General features: G+C 35.3%; 2 protein-coding genes and 1 pseudogene across 2 annotated transcripts; 1 reads left to right on the top strand and 2 right to left on the bottom strand.

Annotated features, from left to right (window-relative positions):
* Positions 1–48: 48 nt before the first annotated feature.
* LOC145127621 (uncharacterized) lies at positions 49–2,599 on the bottom strand. The gene is made up of 3 exons (XM_079062780.1): positions 1,829–2,599; positions 811–1,618; positions 49–476 (listed from the first exon to the last, which is right to left on the bottom strand). Exons 1-3 carry the CDS (start codon positions 2,597–2,599, stop codon positions 49–51), a joined length of 2,007 nt encoding a protein of 668 aa, XP_078918906.1.
* A 3,531-nt stretch (positions 2,600–6,130) lies between these two features.
* LOC145127620 (uncharacterized) lies at positions 6,131–6,685 on the bottom strand. Its single transcript, XM_079062779.1, has 2 exons — positions 6,233–6,685; positions 6,131–6,142 (listed from the first exon to the last, which is right to left on the bottom strand). The coding sequence occupies exons 1-2, from the start codon at positions 6,683–6,685 to the stop codon at positions 6,131–6,133; spliced, it is 465 nt and encodes a 154-aa protein (XP_078918905.1).
* Positions 6,686–13,131: 6,446 nt separating this feature from the next.
* Positions 13,132–14,591, top strand: LOC145127619 (CENP-B homolog protein 2-like; annotated as a pseudogene).
* Positions 14,592–21,043: the final 6,452 nt, after the last annotated feature.

The following is a 21,043-nucleotide window of genomic DNA, read 5'->3' as shown; positions in this document are numbered from 1 at the left end:
TCAGACAACACCCATGTGTGGTTCTCAAGAATTGATGACATTTCATCATCAATTGCTTCCTTCCAAAAAGGCACTATCATGAGAATCCATGGCCTCTTGATATGTCTTAGGATCATCTTCAATACTATAGCAATAAGAGTATTCAAGATTAATTTCATCCCTTGAACCTTCCACCAAATACAGTTGGAAGTCGGATCGAATTTTTTTTGCAAATTGGCCTCTTTTGCTTCTACAAAGCTCTTGTGGTTCTTGCACGATACCACCATCTTGAATTTCTGAATTTTTCTCTTTATTAGCACCAAAAGTTAGATCCTTAGGCCTTTGAATTGATGAAAACCACATCTCATTAAAAATTGCATCCCGTGATTCGATAACAGTGTTAATTGAAACCGAATCATTAGGTTCTATTATATAAAACCTATATGCCTTGGAATGTTCAGCATATCCAATGAATATGCAATCAATTCCACGTTCTCCTAAAATTTTCTTTTTGGGCTCGATAAGTTTTTACAACTGCCCGACATCTCAAAACCCGAAAATAACTCAAATTCGGCTTTTTCTTGAACCAAAGTTCATATGGGACTGTTTTGTTCCTTTTATTTGGAACCCTATTTAATAAATAGCAGGCCGTTAACATGGCCTCTCCCCAGAATCCTTCACTCTATCCCGAGTATGATAACATCGAGTTTACCATTTCCTTTAAAACTCGATTTTTGCGTTCAGCAATACCATTCTATTGGGGTGTGTAAGGTGTCGTGGTCTCATGAATGATACCCACTGATTGAAAATATATGGGATCCATATATTCACCTCCCCTATCAGTCCTGAGACGTTTAACCGGAATGCCCAATTGCAATTCCACCTCAGTTTTGTATATTTTGAATTTATCTAAGGCTTCATACTTAAAATGTAACAAATACACATAGCAAAACTGAGTGCAGTCATCAATAAAGGTGACTACATACTTTTTATTTCCCAAAGAAGGAGTGGAGTGAAAATCACACAGGTCACTGTGTACAAGTTCCAAAACAGCTAAATTTCTAGTGACACTAGGAAAGGGTTGTTTTGTTACTTTTGTAAGCATGCATGTTTTACATTTATCAGATGTCATATCAAAGGCTGGAATTAATCCATCTTTTGACATCTCATGCATCCTTCTAAAGTTGACATGACCTAATCTTACATGCCAAAGCATAGATTTATCAACATTAGAAGTAGAAGATACAAATGAAGAATTATGAACAGGTACCAATTTGTCAGCAATATTCAAACGAAACATTCTATTATTTAAATATCCAAAGCCAATAAAGATTCCACCCTTAGACAAAACAAACTTATCCGACTTAATAACTTGTTTAAAACCATCAGAATTCAAACAACTAGATCTAACAAGATTCTTGCGAATCTTGGGAACAAACAAAACATCAAATAATCTAATTATCTTTCCAGAAGTAAATTCAAGACACACGACACCTAAACCACAAATAGGAATAAAAGAATTGTCTCCAATTTTCAGCACCGACCCATCTTCAAGCGGAGTTAATGTTTCAAACACCCATTTATCCTTGCATACATGGTTCGTTGCTCCGGAGTCGATCCACCAAGCAACATCATCATCCTACATATAGAATGATTCAGGGATAAATGAAACATAATAAGCATAATTATGATTAGAATTATCAAAGTTAGTCAAAAACTGACCTCTTTTAACTTGGGCCGAAGACCCGTTCACTTTCCCATTGACTCCACTGTTTCCAGCACCATTGTTGCCCAAATTCACACGACAATCACGCTTGCAATGCCCAACTTGATTTCACCTCCAACAAACCAGATCCTTTCTCTTTTTGTTGGAGTTGCTTGGGACATGTTCATGCTTGCGTTTTCCATGTCCTGTGTGGTTCTGGTTCCTTGGTTTATTTTCCACCATATGAACCGAGGGTTGTCCAGGTTCAACTTTTCCTTTGGGTTTTTCATATTTGTCACTTTCCTTCGCACGAATAGATTCTTCAATACGAATGTGACTAGCAAGTTGAACCAAAGACAGTTCCTCCTTTTGATGTTTCAATTTGTGTTTGAAGTCTTTCCAGGATGGATGGAGTTTGTCAATGATGGTTGACACAACAATGGATTCATCCATATTCATAAGGTGTAGTTTAAACTGACCGTATATGCCAAGGAGTTCATTGTATTGTTCAGTGCCAGACCTTGAATCGTCCATCTTATAATTGTTAAAGTCACTAACCAGAAACTTCTTGCTAGAAGCATCCTCGGTGATATATTTCAATTCAAGTGTGTCCCACAACTCCTTGGCACACAAGGCTTCACTATGGATATCAAATAAAGCATCAGACATATCATTCAGAATGTGACCTTTGCAGATATAGTCATCATTGTCCCACTTCTGTCTCATTCTTATCTCTTCAATCGTCTTAACAACACCTTCCTCAGGCTCCACTAGACTAGGAGTAGTCAACATGTATGCTGCCTTCAGAGTAGTCAGCATGAAGTGCATCTTCTTCTTCCACCGCCTGAAGTCAACACCTTCGAACTTCTCCAGCTTTGCAAACTTAGTGGTCATTTCGCGGATTGTATCACCCATCTCCAGTAACAGAAAATATCAGTTCGAATGTAAGAAATTATAGGGTTTGTGGTGGAGATTTGGATACCAACTGGGATCATGAGTACACTTTCCGACCTGATATTTCTACCCTATGCCTGGGTTTCAAAAATCCAGCCTAGGATAATCCAAGTGGACACTTACGATTCTAGGCACAGAAATCGTAAGCCAATTTGCTAGAGAGATTCTGTGAGAGTTTGATGAAAACGAGAGCTAAAATTCGTCATCCTCTTCTGAGAAGGAAGAGTCATTTATATATTAAACGAGATTAGGGTTTTAGTAGGGTTGGGCCGTCATTAGTTGCTTTGGAAGCAAGCCACGATAATCCGGATTTAGGGTTATCAAAACTAACGAGTTTTGTTAGTTTTACCATAATCACCCTCAAGAAATTGAATTTCCCACTATGTTACCATATGTAAAATTCGGGACCCCAACCAGGGGCTCTGCCCCTTGGTCCCCGCTAGGGACACTGCCCGTAGACCACGCCAAAGGGGCGCTGCCCCTTTGGAACCCCAGACCCAGGGGCGCTGCCCCCGGACCCCCGACTAGTCATCGAAGCGGCTTCTAATTCGATCTTATACATGCGTGCACTCCACACAACCCCGTATATATATTAGAGTACAAATTATGAAGCCCTTTAGCTCACATGTTGGTTCCAATTACTTAAAATGACATGGTGACGCTAAAAGCGCCAACATTCCGCACTTGTTTTTGAGATTCGCCAATCCCACTTATATTCAAAGTTATAGTATTCATTGATGCACTTTGGTTTCACCATCGCCAAAGAATATTTCGTCCAATAATTCAAAATCCAAATATTCGCCAATGGTGTTTTAGAGTTCAGCCCAAAATCCTTTTTTTAATATAGGTTTATCATGTGCAATTAAAATACCATTATTATCTCCAACGATCACAATTTGTAGCGTGGATCTTTCAAGTTCTTCAATATTTCTGACACCATAAATCCAAATATTGATCCACTTTTGTCTTTTGTCCCTCGGATGTATATTCTCGTGACGTTACCGTATTCCTTGAATGCTTCTCTGAGATTGAATATGTTGGTGCCTTCTGGGATATTGGTGACGTAGTATGAAGTAATTTCGGAATTCGGGTACCTGCTATGGGAGCATTTTTTGCATAGAGTGGGAGCCTTGACTTCTATGGTGAATATGAGTCTATCACCCATCATTCACAAACCAATATAATAACCATAAAAACACCTAGAGTAAATTAGATGAATGGTCCCTATGGTTTAGGGTAATTTGTGTGTTTGCTCCCTAACTTATTTGTTTTTTAATTCGGAAGGTCCCTACTGTTTATTTTTGTTACGCGCTTGGTCCATGTCTTACCTAAAATGACTATTTTTCCCTTGATTTGTTAATTTATTTAAATTAACATACCCCCACCCTCACCACTCACCAGTGACCAAACGTGTAACAAAAACAAACAGTAGAGACCAAACGCGTAATAAAAACAAATAGTAGGAACCTTCCGAGTTAAAAAAAATAAGTTAGAGACCAAACGCACAAATTATCCCAAACCATAGGGACCATTCGTGTAATTTACTCGAACACCTATTGCCGACATATAGAACCTTTGTGGCAAAATCTCAATTGCAAAATCTATGTTTATTTCCACTTTGTAATTAATATATATATATATATATATATATATATATATATATATATATATATATATATATATATATATATATATATATATATATATATATATATAAATCAAGGTTGTAAAAAATGTTCGGCATTAACTAGTCGGTAGGTAGACTGAGATTAATTCCTAGTTCCCGAGTTAAAGCAAAGAAAAGAAGAGAAATGAAAGAAAATAAAATTTGTGTTTTAATGTTTTCGAGTTGGAGAGGTGGAAGAAAAATTAATCATTTTGTTCTTTCTTTCAAAATCCTTCCAAATCAGAAGAAAAGTTAGGAGAGAAAGTGATCATTCCATTTCCCTCCACTTCCTTCCGTTAATGAAACTCGGGAATACCAATTTCTTTTACTTTCTTCTCATTTCCACTTATTTTCTTTCTTTTCTCTCGTTATGTTGAACTCGGGAACGGGGAGCAAGAGATTTTTCGTTTAGGCGTGGATTACTCTGGACCCTTAATTACTAATTCATTGAAATTTTAAAATACGAAATATGACTAATATCATACCAAATTTCATAAATATCATTGATATTATAACAAAATACGTTAATATGATTAATGCAGTACTAATCAATCCTCAAATAATTTCTATTGAGATAGAAATATTTCAAACTGTTTCAGTCATTGTATAGATATGGATTAATCGCTAGACGCCTTCTAAACAATCATGAAAGCGCCTAAATAATAATCGGAGATTAATCCGGACCTAGTCGGAAGTTTAACATCACTAATAATAGTTGTTCATATAAGACAACGAATAAATCAATAATTAGGAAAATAAAATGCCGTTACTCAGTAAGGTCGTAAATGAATTACGAGTATCTTGTCATGTTTTTAGAATTCTCCTTTTGGTAAATTAAATTAAGCTTGTTTCGGGCCAATGAGTTGTGAGTTAGACAACTAAGTCTTAAAATGTTTTTAGTCTTTTTCCGTATTTGCGGCAGAACACGTGGACCAAAAGTATTTTTCTATGCCTTTATACAAGAAATGATAAAGAAGTCTTTTTGAGTTATTTTGTCTTCCAGAAAACAAACAGTCTTTTTGGTAAACATCTACCCGCCCGCAAATATAAGTGTCCAAAAAGTCTTTTTGCCAAAAAAACAAACTAGCCTTAAATGTCATAACGAAACAATGTGTTCTCTTAGTCGATCCATTAACATGTTGTGTGTGAATTTCGTCCAATTCCGAACTGTTGGATCATTTCAGCAGATTTGTCGCTGATGTCATTATATTATCATTCCTATTGATATAGTAGGCTATGCATCACCCCTTGTACCACCTACATCAAAATATGTATAGTGAAACATTTTCTTATAAATAATAACAAAAAAGTAACAAAAAAATGATATAGTATCTTAGAAAAAGAGGAGTAAACTATGAGACTTTGATGCATTGTTCATTTTTCTTAACATAATCAAAATACCCCCTCAATGTAGCCTTTGGACTATCTTGTAATATATGAAGTATACTGCGTACCAGAACATTTTCCATGACAAATATATGAAGTATTATGTATATGATATTTGTCTATAACTTGAAGGACTATATATGTGTAGTTCTACAACTTATCCATAGGTGCAATAATGAGAATTAAACACACATTTTAGAGAACCATAATAGGCGGACAATGATCAATTTTCTTGTACATTTTAGTTCTCCTTATAACCAGGGGCGGAGCCAGGATTTAAGATTAAGGGGCTCACATCGTAATAATATATTAAAATATAATGTTATACCCGCATAAAGTAATAAGTCTAAATTTAAAAAAAATGACAAAGAATTAAAAATTTGTCTCCATTAGCCTGAATCTTCAAACGTTTTCAACTAACTAAAAGCATCGACTCATATTCATCCATTAACCTGCAAGTATTACAATAAGTAATTATAACATAGATACATATGGTTCATTTTACAAAATTAAAAAATATATATAAACATAAGAAGTAGTACCTTATGCACTTTAAGTTGTGCTCGTCTTTGTTTAATGGAATAGAAATCATCTATAATATCATCCGTAGGAAATGCATCAGCAATCTCTCTCTCGATGTTAGCAAGCAAACAACTTTTAAGAAAATCATCATTCATGGTATTTCGAAGTCGTGTTTTCACAATTTTCATCGCTGAAAATGCTCTTTCAGATGTCGCAGTAGAAACAGGGAGAGTCAATATAAGACGAATCAATCTATCAAGCAAATGATAAGTACCTGATTTTCCTGTTTCATGTAGGCCTCTACACAACTCAGAAATTGTAGAAAAATTTTTCAATTGTGGGTGATTTTGCACATCTAGTTCATAATGTTGTAACTCAAGTTTCAACAAATTCCTTTCGTGCTCCGTAAAATCCATAGGATAATATGATGTTGCCAATTTACATATATCCTCAACATTTAAGGATAATATCATTATTTATCCTATAAATTTATAATTATAATAAACCAAATTATAAAACCATAATTAAATTATTAATTACAAATAACAATAAATAAAACATGCAATAAAAAATAAAACTTACCTACTTAATTAAATAACTGAAATCACTGTAATAGTGTTGCCGAAAAACAAATTTAACCACTTCGATAAATAACAATAGCTGCGATTGAAAGTTGATCCCTTGATGAAGCGTCGATTAACAAACCCTTTTTTTTATTAAACAAATGAGGTATTTTGGTGTGGGTATTGATTCATAAGATCATATCTAATAACCAATTAAATAATATATATATATGGTGAGGCGGTGATTGTGAAATAGACATGGGATGGGTCCTCATAATTTGTATAATATATAAAATAATTGTTTTTTAAAAGTAGCAGGGGCTCAAACAAAGTTAGTTAACGGATGTGGGCTAATTTTTCTATCAGTGGGCTTATAATATAGCAAAAAATGAAAAGAGATTGGGGGACAGAACACCCGGCAGCCCCCTGGTGCCTCCGCCCCTGCTTATAACACATGATCATGTGTATAATTATCTATTCATCTAGAACTCAATGTAGCACCTTCATGGAAAGTAAAAAGAATCAACATGACATTATTCTACATCATTGAAGTTATCATTCTCTCCAGGTAAGTGTTTTTTGATTGTCATAAGGGTTTTCATGTTTGTGCATATAATTATCACTTAATTTCAATATGTGGTATCAAAGTCGGGTCAATTGTGTGCCTTAAGTTTGATATTTATTCATTTGCAACATGGAACCTTAAATCCTCGTTATTTTATTATGCCTTTAAATTATAGTGGCAATAATAATTCAATCATGATTAAAAGGTAACACAAACAAAACAAATCCGTTTATTGTTTCTTTTTGGAACCTATGATTTCAATCGTACAAGGATGGACGTATTGTGGTTCAATTTTTCCTTAACAAGTAAAAAACCCGCCCGCGCTACGCCTTGGCTTCGAATGAACTGTGATTAGCATTCCAAAATTGACATAATCAGACAAACACAAGCATAAGTTAAATGTAAAATACTTTTTATCTTGTTCAAAAAACGTAACTACATAAACATGTTATTTTTACCTTTAATCAAAGTAGGTTGCTTGTTTTGTTAAAGTAGAACAGATGATAAAAAACCAAAATAAAATAAAAATATAAGTACACTTCCTTTTCATGCTCCAAATTATACGAGGTGACTGCAATCCTAAAAATAAAATAAGTACATTTCCTTTTCCAGAAAAAAGATACCAACAGACACAAACCCAAATGGTATGTCTAGTTAAATTAATCTTGAAAGAAGATGAAAAAAAACAAAGGTTTACTTATTGTCACCCACAAAGTCTGTGGACACCATATCATCTTTAGTGCAACCCAAGATGTCCTTTAACCTCCCTAATAACAAACCCAAAAATAATATTACATTTTTTGACCATTATCTATCAAGAATTCAAGATGTACACCATGAAATGAAATAAGTTTGCTTACTTCGTAGCAGCTTTGATCTCATAAAGTCACAAATTTCTCCAAAGTAACAGTCAGATCAACATTTGGGATACAGAAATGGTGTCCAAAGCAATAACATGATGTTATGGCTAACATTTCATGAATATGACAAAGTAAAGGAGCATGTGTAATAACTATGAGATTGGAAAAGTTGCTTTTTTGTTAAAAAAAAATTTAGCAAGCCAAAGTAAATACTTTCAATAGAAGTTAATTGTAATTTAATTTTTTTCATGATTGGAGGGCAGAATGGCTATGTCATTGTCGGCAATAAGATAGAAGCAAAATAGGTAAGTGGAACAAACACCCGGTTAGATCTATTTGGCTAAACATGAAAGTAGAAGCTACTACCTGATTACTATCTCATCTGAAAGAATAAGTTTTATTCACAAATTGAAGTTAAAAAGAAGAAACCCGGAACCATGTTGATTCAGATATTGAGAAAGAGTTCAAAGAGTTAACTTCATCTATGATATGGATAAGTGTAGCTATAGTTATCACCGATGGTTGATAACCCACATATCTTGAATCTTCAATTCAAAGAAAAGGAACACAAATAATGATAAGCGGAATAAATGACTTTGAGATCTAACATGGAATTTGACTTTTTTGTGTAAGTGAAAGAAATTTTTTACTTAGAGTAATGGATTACCATAGAACATGGACAAAATGAGATCTTCATGTTTCTTGAAGAAATCACATCAAAACCAATTTTGGTGCTTATTTTAAGGTCCTATAGACCAAAATAGATTTAAAAAACCGATTTATTTACCCCTAATCATTGCAACTTATAATCTGAAATCAGTTTGTAACTATTGTGACCTAAAAACCCAAATGTCACACCTTCCCCGACCGATGACGGAAATGTCGAGTGGTGACAAGATTTACATAGATTACCCAAATCACAGAGCGTAAACTATAACTATCTATTAAACGAAGTCCATCTACCTTCGAGTTGATAGTCATTCCTTGACTTGATCCTTACTCTATCCTAGGAACACATGTTTTTTTTAGAAATGTCAACTTCATGTTGGTGAGTTCATAGGTTTTGAGATAAACATATGATAAACTTTCTTTGAAAACTTTCCAGAAATTTTTAGAAATGATTATGATCATTTTACTTAAATTCCTGGTTTCATATGTTTTATTATATTATCTCTTATCTTTTTATGATATTTACCGATCCTATCTTATTATCTTTTAGGATATTTTATTAATCCTAACTTACTATGTTTGTAGGATATTTACCGATTCTATATTATTATCTTTGATGATATTTTATCAATGCTAATATACTATCTTTGTACGAAATTTACCGATCCTATCTTATTATCTTTTAGGATATTTTATCAAACCTAATGTATTTTATCTACCACTCTAAGGCGTCTCCCTTGGTAGTCGGATCTCTAAGGCGGATTTAATGTATTACCATGAGCCACCATAATCAATGTTGTTTGACTAGTGATTTCCCCGCACGACGTTTCATCAGACGTCGAATAATGAGTAATAAGAAAAGTTATCATGTCGGGATTGTAGCTAGCAATCACATGTGGTGGTGTCAAACCCTGTATAGATCTATACATATCTTTCTGGCTCTCACAAAATTAACAATTACAGGTTCAGGGTAGCCGAATTTAATCAGGCTAAGGATGAATAATAACAGCTAACTAACACATTAACCTTAGGTGTTTTATCTTTTATCTTTCTTTCTTAGCGATTTCCTATAACTATCACAATATAAACTTTTTTCCTTTTATATTTGATAATTATACCTTTTAGATCTCATAATTATCTTAGTGTGTGTGTGTGTATATATATGTATATATATATATATATATATATATATATATATATATATATATATACTGTTTACCATACATATATACCTTAATTATGGTTAATTTGAAAACTAGATATTTTGGCAGAGTAACGATTGGGTACAGTGTATATCCATATATTTGACCAACATTACTTCTATGTACTATGTTATCCTAGGAAACTGGCCATTATAACGTCTAAGTAATAACTCTTCCTAGACTATCGGACATCATAACTCTTAGGAACACTATCATAAGTTACAACTATGTATAGTATCGATAGCTATACTATCCAAGGTTTCATGCTTTATTTAACGATTGGTATTTATAGATATAAATAAATTTTGATCAAGAAGTTTTATAAACATGTATCCCCCAGGTAAAACTTTTAAAATAGTAGTGGGGTCGTGAACTCACTCTAGTAGCGTAATCTGAAGCATGCTACTGCACCCGAAGCTTCACGCTATTGGGCGGAGTTCCGAAATAGCTCAAGAGATATAGCGACAAAGTTTTGGGTGTGAGGAAATCATAAAGTAAGCACATATATTTATAGTGCTTGTGTGTGCGGCGCACTTCACGCGCGACGTGCACTCGAATCACGACTCCATCTAGTGTTTGCCACGTGTCCCACTTCTGATGGTCCACGTCTCTCTAATCTCGATAAATCTGGGTATCAGACGTGTACGTCGAGCATAGTGTGCACTTCGCGTGTACCTCCAAATATTTATAAAAACTCATATCATCTTTAAATGAATCTTGTTTCTTACCCTGTTTTATATATTTGTGTAGGTGTGTACTAGTACTACAACTTTCCTTAAGGTGGCATTGCCAAATTTTAACTTTTATTTTTTACTCGTATTTTATATTTTTCTAAAATCGTATCTTCTTCGTACGAACTCCATTTTTGACCTTTTTCCCTTTTCCGTTTAAAAATCGCACTTCGATTTTTCCTTTAGTGACGTTAGCCAAAACTTAACCAATTTCTTTGTACCATTTTGACGTTAATAGCGTTATTAACATGACTGAATTTTACTTTTTATAAAATCATAACTCCTCCGGTTGGAGTCAGCTTTTTACAAATTTTATATCATTAGGACCACTTTATCGTGTACTTTCCAAATACACTGACCATTATTAAAAGTGGTGTAACTTTTTGGTCACTCATTTTTTACCATTTCATATAACTAGTCATATTTTTCCTTATATATAAAAAGCTCTATAATCATCATTTGTCGATGCTAATTTGTAATGAAGGTCGATGACGGGAATTTCCCAATTGTCACATTCTACCTCAGTTTTAGGAATTTTGTCCCGAAATTCAGACGTTAGGTTAATTTTATTAGGGGAGACTGGTTTCTTAATTAGGGATCGATCCCTTTTCCTTTTTATTGGGACAACTAATTTTTTTTTTAGTTTCCTACTTCTAATTCTGTAAATTTATCATTAGAATCTAACATTTGAATTTTGAAATTTTATTTGATTTAATCCTTATTTTACACCAATAGGAAACCAAAACCTTTTATCTTAATAGTGGTGTGGATTTATGGAAGGATTTCTCTGTTTATTTGTCTATTACTACTTGTAGTCAAAAGTAGATCTTTTTATATGTATAATAACAATGAGTACAACTTCAAGGGTTTCCAATTCCCTTGTTATACATTACATGATTATCTCTATGGGACTTTTCCCTAAATATCTTATTCTAACATCCAATATTCCCTTTTACTAGCCTGGTTAACTCTTGCAAACATTTGCGATGTGCTCTGGTCTTTCGTAGTTGTTACACATAAACTCCTCACATTGTCCCAGATGATGAATTCAACAATTACTACACAAGGGGAGTCTTCCTAAGTATCACCTTGGTGGAGTGGGTGATCTCTCACGAGGCTTCCTTTTATCTCTTTCCTTCCACAAGGGTTGACTAGATTTGCCCTTGATGATTCCTTCCCACTTGTTCTTAAGTTTTTTGGACTTCTTCTTACTCCTTCTTGATTTTTAGGCCACTAGTTCCTTGAGACCGAAGGCTAAATATTTAGCTTCCTCATAGGTATTCGACTAGTGTGCTTGCACCTCAATCCTGATATGGGGAGCTAACCCTTGGAGATATGCATTGATCTTCTGGGTCTTAAGGAATATGGTGTCTAGGTACTCAATGTGTACCATATAGAGGGTCAGGCCTAAATCCTTAGTGCTAACATGACTGAATTCCTGCTCCACTCGTGCCCCGTCTTTTCCAGAACGAAATTTCTTTATCATCTACTTCTTTAACTTTTTCTAGGGGGTTGCATAGGCTTCGTCTACACCTAAAGCCTTGAACTGGATACTCCACCAGATGAGAGATCTTCCCATAAGCGTGCATGTTGTGAACTTAACTCTATTTTCACCATCACACTTTCTCTCTATCTCTTTTATCTATTGGATCAAACTATCTACTCATCTTTCTCCATAAAAATATTTTGGCTTACTGTTAATAAAATCCTAATAGGTTTTTGTCATTTGACTACCTTCTTTATTGCTTCCCTCATCTTTACTAGCTCTAAGATTCCCTAACGCATCAGAGACTTAATGTGGAATCATGGTCTGAATGGTGGTTAGGTCAATCAAGGTTAACATTGAAGGGTTGTTATCATGAAATGACAGTAAGAAGGTTACTCGTTATTCCTAATGGGGTTGTCATTCTATTCTTGATTTATTGGGATAATACTACTTTTCCCATTTGTAGAGTATTATAGTTGATTTCCTAGCAACTTGTCTTCCTAAAGACTTTACTTTTATCCTATAGTAAAACCTCTATAAATTAATAATGTTGGGACTGAGATATTTTATTAATTTAACAAGATATTATTATATCGATAAATTAATAAATTATTAATTTAAAGAGTTGGCTTATATTCGCAAGCAACTCTTAAATTCATGCATCGACCTTCAAAATTTCCATGCCCGTTCACTTTACCTATTTGAATAAAACAGAAACAAGGACCTTCAAAATTCCTATGTACATTCACACATTAATGAACTTGTCAAGTTCAATGTACATATAGTAGATCTAGATTGATCACTACAAAATGTCTAATGATAAATTTTAAAATCACATCAACTATGGCTTCTAAACTAAAAGGTGTTAAAAAATCAACGATGAAAAACTATTATGCGAGTATCAGAGAGATCACCAAGGATGCACTCAACAAGATTTGGTGAAGTGGGTTGACAAAACTTTCGATTTGAAAGTTAGTCAAGGAACAATATCAAACACTCTTAAGAGATCATCGGAGTTCCTATCGGCTAACTTTGACAAAGATGGATCTTCCAAGCATCACAAAGCAGCCAAGTATCCGAACATGGATAAATTTGTTTATGAATGGTTTCTCCAACATCAAGAGCATGTTAATATAACAAGAGAGTTAATCATAGAGATGGCGGTTGAGACGTTGAAGCTTTTGTATCCACATGATTCTTCTGAGCATAATCTTTCACAAGGTTGGCTTAAGAAATTCAAGTTAAGGCATGGTATGAAATCGTATCACCGATTCGGAGAAAGTGGCTCAGTCGACACACATGACATGGAGAATAAATTGGAATCTATAAGGGAAAAAATTAATCAATTTCCAATGAAAGATGTTTTTAATATGGATGAAACTGGTTTGTTTTACAAGTTACAAGCTGACCATTCACTTGCAAAAAAACCACTTGAAGGTAGGAATGAGGACAAGGAAAGACTTACAATTGTTATCTATTGCAATGCGGATGGCTCACAAATAATTCCTCTATGGATCATTGGTAAGTATGCAAAGCCACGTTGTTTTAAGAATATTAACATGAATAGCCTAGATTGTGAATACCGTGCCAATAAAAGAGCATGAATGACTGGGTTGCTTTTCGAAGAATATTTCCGTTGGCTAGATGATCAAATGCACGGTCGAAAAATTCTCTTGGTAGTGGATAATTGTCCAGCCCATTCAAAAAATATTCAAGGGTTTCAAAACATCGAATTGTTTTTTCTACCACCAAACATGACTTCAAAAATTCAACCATGTGATGCTGGGATAATTAGAGCCTTTAAAATCTACTACCGTAAAATGTTTTATCATAAGATTTTGGATGGCTATGAGTTGGACATTTCCTCCCTAGAAAATATTAATATTTTAGATGCCATCAACTTGGCCGTCTCGGCTTGGAGAAATGTGAAACTAGAGTCCATAGCAAATTGCTTTTGACACTGTAAAAATTTGTTCGACTAATCCAACCAGCTCAAATGATTTAAACGATGTAAATTCTGGAGAAAACATTTGTGAGCTTGAGAACTTGATTACGGGAATGCATTATCGACACAAAATGGATGTGAATGAGTTGTTGGTTATCTAGGTGAAAATAATGAATGTAACGAGATTCAAAGCATTGAAGAAATTATCGCGGATACCGTTCAAAATTCGTTTGATGATGAAGTTGATGATGATTCAGTACCTTTCGAACCGGTCACTTCGAAAGAAGCATTGCAAGCGGCAACAACTCTTCACAACTTTTTGTTGCAATACGAGAAAATACAGTGCCTTAACTCTTAAGTGCAATTGGGAGATTTAAAGTTGAAGTTCACAAAAAAACAAGTGACTATAGATTCATTTTTTACTAGACAATTCTAGAATTTTGGAATATTTTAGTAATTATTAATTTATAGTTTCACTGGGACCAATATATTTACATTGGGATTTCAAAAAAATTATTATTTTATTATTTTATCGATTGAGGTCCAATTTTTTATTGGTCCCAAGTTGGAATCAGACAAATTATTAATTTTATTGAGGTTATTAATTTATCGAGTATTAAATTAAAGAGGTTCTACTGTATGTACCTTTTCTTTCATTGTCGTTCTCTCCCTTATTACGACATGATATTGTTGCTTTCCAAGCAACTCTCATGGAGCTTCACTATTATGGTAGGCTGTTGTTGCTTCCCTAGTAACTTATATTATGAATGGAAATTTCTTATTCTTCCATGGAAATATCTCTTCCTTGCCCGTAGTCTTCTAAATAGATTGAACTCCTAAAGGTTTTTAATATCCAGGGCATCAAAAATTTTGGGTAAAAAGTGACAACTTTTGAAAAATTTTGATCATGCGCACCGTACATACAATGTGCGTCGCGCGCACCTGTAGCAGATCGACATTAAATTCGATTTTTGGACTCATTCTATACTTTTCCAACATTCATATGGTCCCCTACCCCTCTTCTATATCGATTGGGTCCCACACGCACGAGTCACGCATCACGTGCTTGCTTCCGATCTTCGGTTTCTGAATCTCTTTCGTCTCCTCTACTTCCAGGTATCCTTCTTACTTAATCCTATATCCTATTTAGGCTTAATTTTGTGTTTTAGGGCCTTTTGGAGGTTTTTTATCAATTGATGGATTTTGGTTAAATTTTGTGAAATGGTTGAGAAATTTAGCTAACCATACTACCGATTTTACTTCCTACATACTCAATTTCGAGTTTATTTCATCCAATGATCCTAATTTTGAGTTTTAGAATTTGATTTTTTCTTTAAAATATTTTTTAGCTAAATCCGTAAATTTGTAATGTTTTATGAGAAATGAACTACTTATTTGTGCTCCAGAAGCCAAGTCGAACATCCCTACGTGGTTATTGGGTTGAAATTAGACGAAACAATAGTTTTCCAAATCTGCTATTCTTCATGTTCTTAGAGCACACCACACAGAGGCATGTGCATCGCGTGTACTCGCATGTAGTGCACACTTTTGCGCATTTGGTCCATTTCAACACCTTTTGCAACATTAACTGATCTAACTTATTCTTAACTGTCTTTTTTCTATTTTTTTTCTTTAGATATGTCAAGACGAGGTCGACAAGATGCAGGTTAGTTACCTCCTAACTGGCCATCACATCTATTCCTATAGTTCCCTGATGACCTTGCTGATCGGAGTTCCTTTGTCTCTTGCCTGATTTCTCTTCTGTCCAAGAAGATGGGCGTTTCCTAGGTTCTTTCCTAGAGGGTTGTGAACGAGATTGGGTTGACGGCTTGTCTGGAGCCATTCCTTACTCGTGTCTTGTGGGAAGATATCGATCTTGAGCTTTTTGTCAACTATGGATGGTGGCGGGTCATTGGGGTTCGGGAGGTGGTCTACAAAGAGCTATGATGGGAGTTATTTTCGACAGTCCGCTTCGACAAGGCATCAATGAGATAGGCTGATTGATCAGTCTTTACCTTTCATCTGGGAGGCGTATCCCGCTCCTACAGCCTGATCGAGATGGGGAGACGTCTACGGATTTATTCAGTGGAGGAGACTGCGAGTACTCATTTTTATGCTTATCTTGATAGTTGTATTACCGAGCCACCACAGGAGTATGGCCACATGAAAGTCTGGGGTTGCACTAAGGGGACCTATGTATCTAGTATGGCCAAGGAGAGTGCATTTAGATATCCTATTTATCGGTTGATTCACCGACTGGTCGCCTCAACTATTTGTCATCGTGAGGACTGTGACAAGGTTCCTTGTGGCGACCTCTTCTATATGTGGTGCCTCACTCAGAATGAGGTTTGCCTCCATCTTCCCTTTGCTCTTGCTCTCTATTTAACTAGTATGGCTCTAGGTTCCATGCCTTCGAGCAGAATTTGTAGGGGTTATTGAGTCAGTCGGTTGGCCCTATCTTATGAGGTTGACACTAGCAGGATGGTTCACATTCTTATCAGAGACATGCGTATTACTGCTCTAGGGAATATGTAGATATTGCTTCGAGGAGTGGGGCGGTAGTGGAGGGTTCCAGAAGACGATATTGTAGAGCCGATCGGACAGGTGGAGCCAGAGCATATCCCCGAGCCTGCCTCCGAGAGGCGTCATAGATACCGAGCCTGATCAGCCGGAGCCGATTCTATGCGATGTGATGCGGCGTCTGGATGCTACACAGGAGGAACGTCGCTGGATCATGGCTTCAATTGCTGGGGTGATGCAACATCTGGGGATGGACCATCCAACTTTTCCTCAGGTGGGCCCTACTTTTCCACCACCTACTCAGCCTCGTCATGATGATGATGTTCCTTCAGGAACACATCATGGGGATACTAATGACGATATCGAGGAGGGTACGGAGGATGAGGAGAATCAATATGTGAGTAGCGAGTAGGTTGATGTTTTGGGTTGTATTTTGATACTTATTTTTACTTATTTTGTGGGATATATCTCTAATATACTTATTTACCCTTTTGATTTGTGTTTATGTATATATGGTTTCTATTTTATCTTTTATCTAACCCTAACTCAATTGATGTATTGGTTCAGTCAAGACTAAACATAGGTGATCATGCTACGTTTAGGAGTGACTCAACCTTTACATACTGAACTAGCTTAGATAATTGACTTATATATTACATTCTTGATTATTATATTTATTTGGGATTGGCGATTATTATTGTTTTGTACATTTGGACTATCAAAATTGGGATTGGCCAGATGAGAAGTGTTAGAGCGTAGGATCATTTTAGCATATAACGGTTCTGAAATCCAGCAACCCAAGAGACAATTCAAACTAGTCACCTCTCCCATATGTTGTCTATCAGTAGGGTAATTAATAGTAATACTTTTATTTATAGGTTGAGGGAAAACCTAATCGGAGTATATGTCCTAAGATATAGTCGTAGTTCCTAAGGAAATACTAATTAGCTATAGCAACTCGCTCTGATACCATTTTATCACACCTTCCCCGACCGATGGTGGAAATACCGAGTGGTGATGGTATTGACATAGATTAATCAAATCACAAAGCACAAACACTAACTATCTATTAAACGAAACCCATCTACATTAGAGATGATAGTCCTTCCTTGACTTGATCCTTACTCCATCCTAGGAACACATGAGATTTTTGGAAATGTCAACTTGATGTTGGCAAGTTCACAGGTTTTGAGAAAAACATATGATAAACTTTCTTTGAAACTTTTCTAGAAATTTTTAGAAATGATTATAATAATTTTACTTAAATTCCTAGTTTCCTTCATTTTATTATATTATCTCTTATCTTTTTAAGATATCCTACAAATCTTATTTTCTTATCTTTATAGGATGTTTTTGTTGGATATAGTGTCTAAGTCCATAACTATATTTGGTATGTACTTGACCCGACCCGACATGGTCCATTTGGGTTGCACTTCACCCAAACAATTTATGGATAATCGTTTGAGAATAGTATAAGTTATGATTTATTAATATATTATAAGTCCTAATATATTAATATAAAATCATAGTATTTAATTAGTATTGATCTATAATTAATTTAGAATTAATTTAGAGATCAAAAGTATGACTAATTAAATATGGGCTCTTGTATTTATATAGTGTGGGCTAATGCTTATTTGGAATGGGCTAGGCTTGCATGGAAAGTCCATGGATACTCCATGGAGCTTTAACCCATGGATCTCATGGAAATGAAAAGACATGGGTATTAGGGTTTACATGGATGTAACCCTAATCCACCACACTATATAAAGGAGGCTTTGGTTCTTGAAATTGCACAAGTTGATGTGTGTAAACCAAGAGGGCCGATTTCAAGAAGTTTGTGACTATTCTCTCAAGTTTCCAAGTTTGTGGTGATTTGTGACTTCCATTTGAGGCATCCACATTATTGGTGCTAGGCTCTCAAACTCCAAGGAATCAACTACTACTACAAGGTAAGTAATTCTACTAGTTTTATTTGATTCAAGTATCCCATGCCATGCTAGTTAGGATAAGAACCTTGGAAAAATAATTATTTGCATGTATCTTAGTCAAACATAGATCCAAGGTTTCTAGGGTTGCATGTACACCATAGGAGAGAATGCTCAAAACCCATCAGTGGTATCAGAGCCTGGTTTGTTTATTTGATACTTGATGCAAAAAAAAAAAAAAACCTTGAAAAATCGAATTGTTGTTCAAAAGCTCGTATAAAAATTTCAAGTTTTGTATATGGACTTACGATTCTTGAAATTTTTGATATGAACACTCATAAACATATGAGTTTAGAAGATCATAGAAATTATGTGCTAATAATTGATTAGATTAATTCTTGATCTTTATGTGTTTTAATGGAGTCCATAACTAGTTCTTAAGTTATGGATAACCAAAAGTCACATTTATAAATAACCATTAAAAGAACACATAGGTTACAAAAAATGAAGAGTCTTCATTTTTAATAACCATTAACTCATAAGTTATGAGAAATGAAAAGTTTAGAAAGTTTACAAAACTTGCCCTCAAGTTTTGGAACATGTAAAGTCATATTAAAAACTTTAGTTCCAACCCCTAGAATTTTAAAAGTTAAAATTCAACCCTTATACTTTATAATATTATAAGTTTAATAATATATATATATATATATATATATATATATATATATATATATATATATATATGTATAAGATCAAGTCGTCTTACCGCTAGTACGCCTCATTGCCGAAGCCGGTCTATAAGGGGGGGGGGTATAAGGATGTTGCCTATAAAATGGCAACTTAATGGGTGTCCACTCTCACCCACCGCTTCCTTGATCGGTGGAGGGTCGTTAGCCGAACGGGTAGGACAAGGACTTATAAATTCTCATTAAAAGTATAATGATAATACTAAAGTAACTAAACTTTATTGAATTCCCAATCTTAGTTATTTTAGGAAAATGTGAATACGGTGCTAATCCATGAAATTACACTTTACACTTTGTTTAAGTCGTTAGTGGAGCGTGTGTGGTTAACCGGCACACTAACTTGAACTTAACAAGGTAGGTAAAGGGTGACTTAATGTTTATCATAGTATCGATGGAGCGTGTGTGGTTAACCGGCACATCGATTGAGGGGTAATACATTAAGGGTACCAAGTAATTTGCATGGTTACTTCACACCTTGTTTTGTGATCCTCGGCATCCCAGTCACAAAACTTGAAGGGCACACTCGAGATTGAAACTTGCTATTGAATAAAGTTCAATGAATCTCAAAGAATCTAGGAGTTTGTAAACCAATTAAAACCTAATTAAATATTTCGTTTTTCATGGTGGAAATTGGTGAATCGTCATTCACCTACCTTCAAATATATTATAGCTTAGATTACGGCATCCCTCTTCTAAGTTATAAAATATTGTGTTGGGTCCTAGCCTTAATATTACATTTGGGTGTTTTGTTAAGGACTATCTCTATATCTAATCTAATCTATTCCCTCTTCTTTTCAGATGTCTTCCAATAACAATGCTTCTGGCTCAAACCCTACTAGCTCCTTCTCTCTCATGAATCTTTATGGGAGAGTCATCTTTGATGGGTCCAACTTTACAGATTGGATCAGAAACATCAGGATGGTCACTTGGTATGAGAACAAAGAATATGTTCTCGACAAGGAGCTGAAGGTACCCGAGCCAACTGCTACTCCTGAAGAGCTTGCTAAATATGAGGTACATGAAAGAGATGCTACAAAAGTGGCATGCATCATGATGGCCACCATGACAGCCGAGCTCCAAAAGTCCTATGAGGACTATTATCCTTTTGAGATGCACCAGGACTTGATGGACCGCTACCATCAAAGTGCTCGTCAAGAGCGATATGAAATAATCTCCTCCATGATAACAACCCGAATGAAGGATGGTGAACCCATCACGGGCCACATGCAGAAAATGCAAAGGTATGTGGACCGTTTACTGAAGCTGAATGTGAACTTCCCTGAGGAGTTAGCAATAGACATCATTTTGCACTCCTTGCCATCGTGTTATGATCAAATCCGCATGACATATCACATGAACAAGGAAGAAGTCACCCTCAGCAAACTTCAAGGACTCTTGAAGACCGCCGAAGGTGGTCTAAAGGGTAAGTCGGTTGTTACTACTCCTACTCCTACTCCAACTGCGGCCAATGTCTTGGCAATCGGGCATGTCAAAGGGAAGAAGAGAAAGAACCCTTCTAAGGGTACCAAGGGTAAGACCCTTGAAGCCTCCTCTTCAAGCAAAACCAAGAAAGGTTTTGTCACTCCTTCTACTAACCCTAATGAGGCTGAATGCTT

The sequence above is a fragment of the Lactuca virosa genome, chromosome 7, assembly GCF_052849685.1.
Source record: "Lactuca virosa cultivar CGN04683 chromosome 7, Lactuca_virosa_CGN04683_v6, whole genome shotgun sequence".
NCBI classification, from domain to species: Eukaryota; Viridiplantae; Streptophyta; class Magnoliopsida; order Asterales; family Asteraceae; genus Lactuca; species Lactuca virosa.
The sequence above is the reverse complement of the archived record's forward strand: the minus strand, read 5'-3'. Positions and strand labels throughout refer to the sequence as shown.

Excerpts from the sequence above, each read along its gene's own strand:
- LOC145127621 (XM_079062780.1), bottom strand. The coding sequence starts at position 2,599 with ATGGGTGATACAATCCGCGAAATGACCACTAAGTTTGCAAAGCTGGAG. Across the intron at positions 1,619-1,828 it reads ACAAAAAGAGAAAGGATCTG|GATGATGATGTTGCTTGGTG; the intron begins GTTTGTTGGAGG and ends TTCTATATGTAG. Across the intron at positions 477-810 it reads TCTCAGGACTGATAGGGGAG|GAGAACGTGGAATTGATTGC; the intron begins GTGAATATATGG and ends AGAAAATTTTAG.
- LOC145127620 (XM_079062779.1), bottom strand. The coding sequence starts at position 6,685 with ATGATATTATCCTTAAATGTTGAGGATATATGTAAATTGGCAACATCA.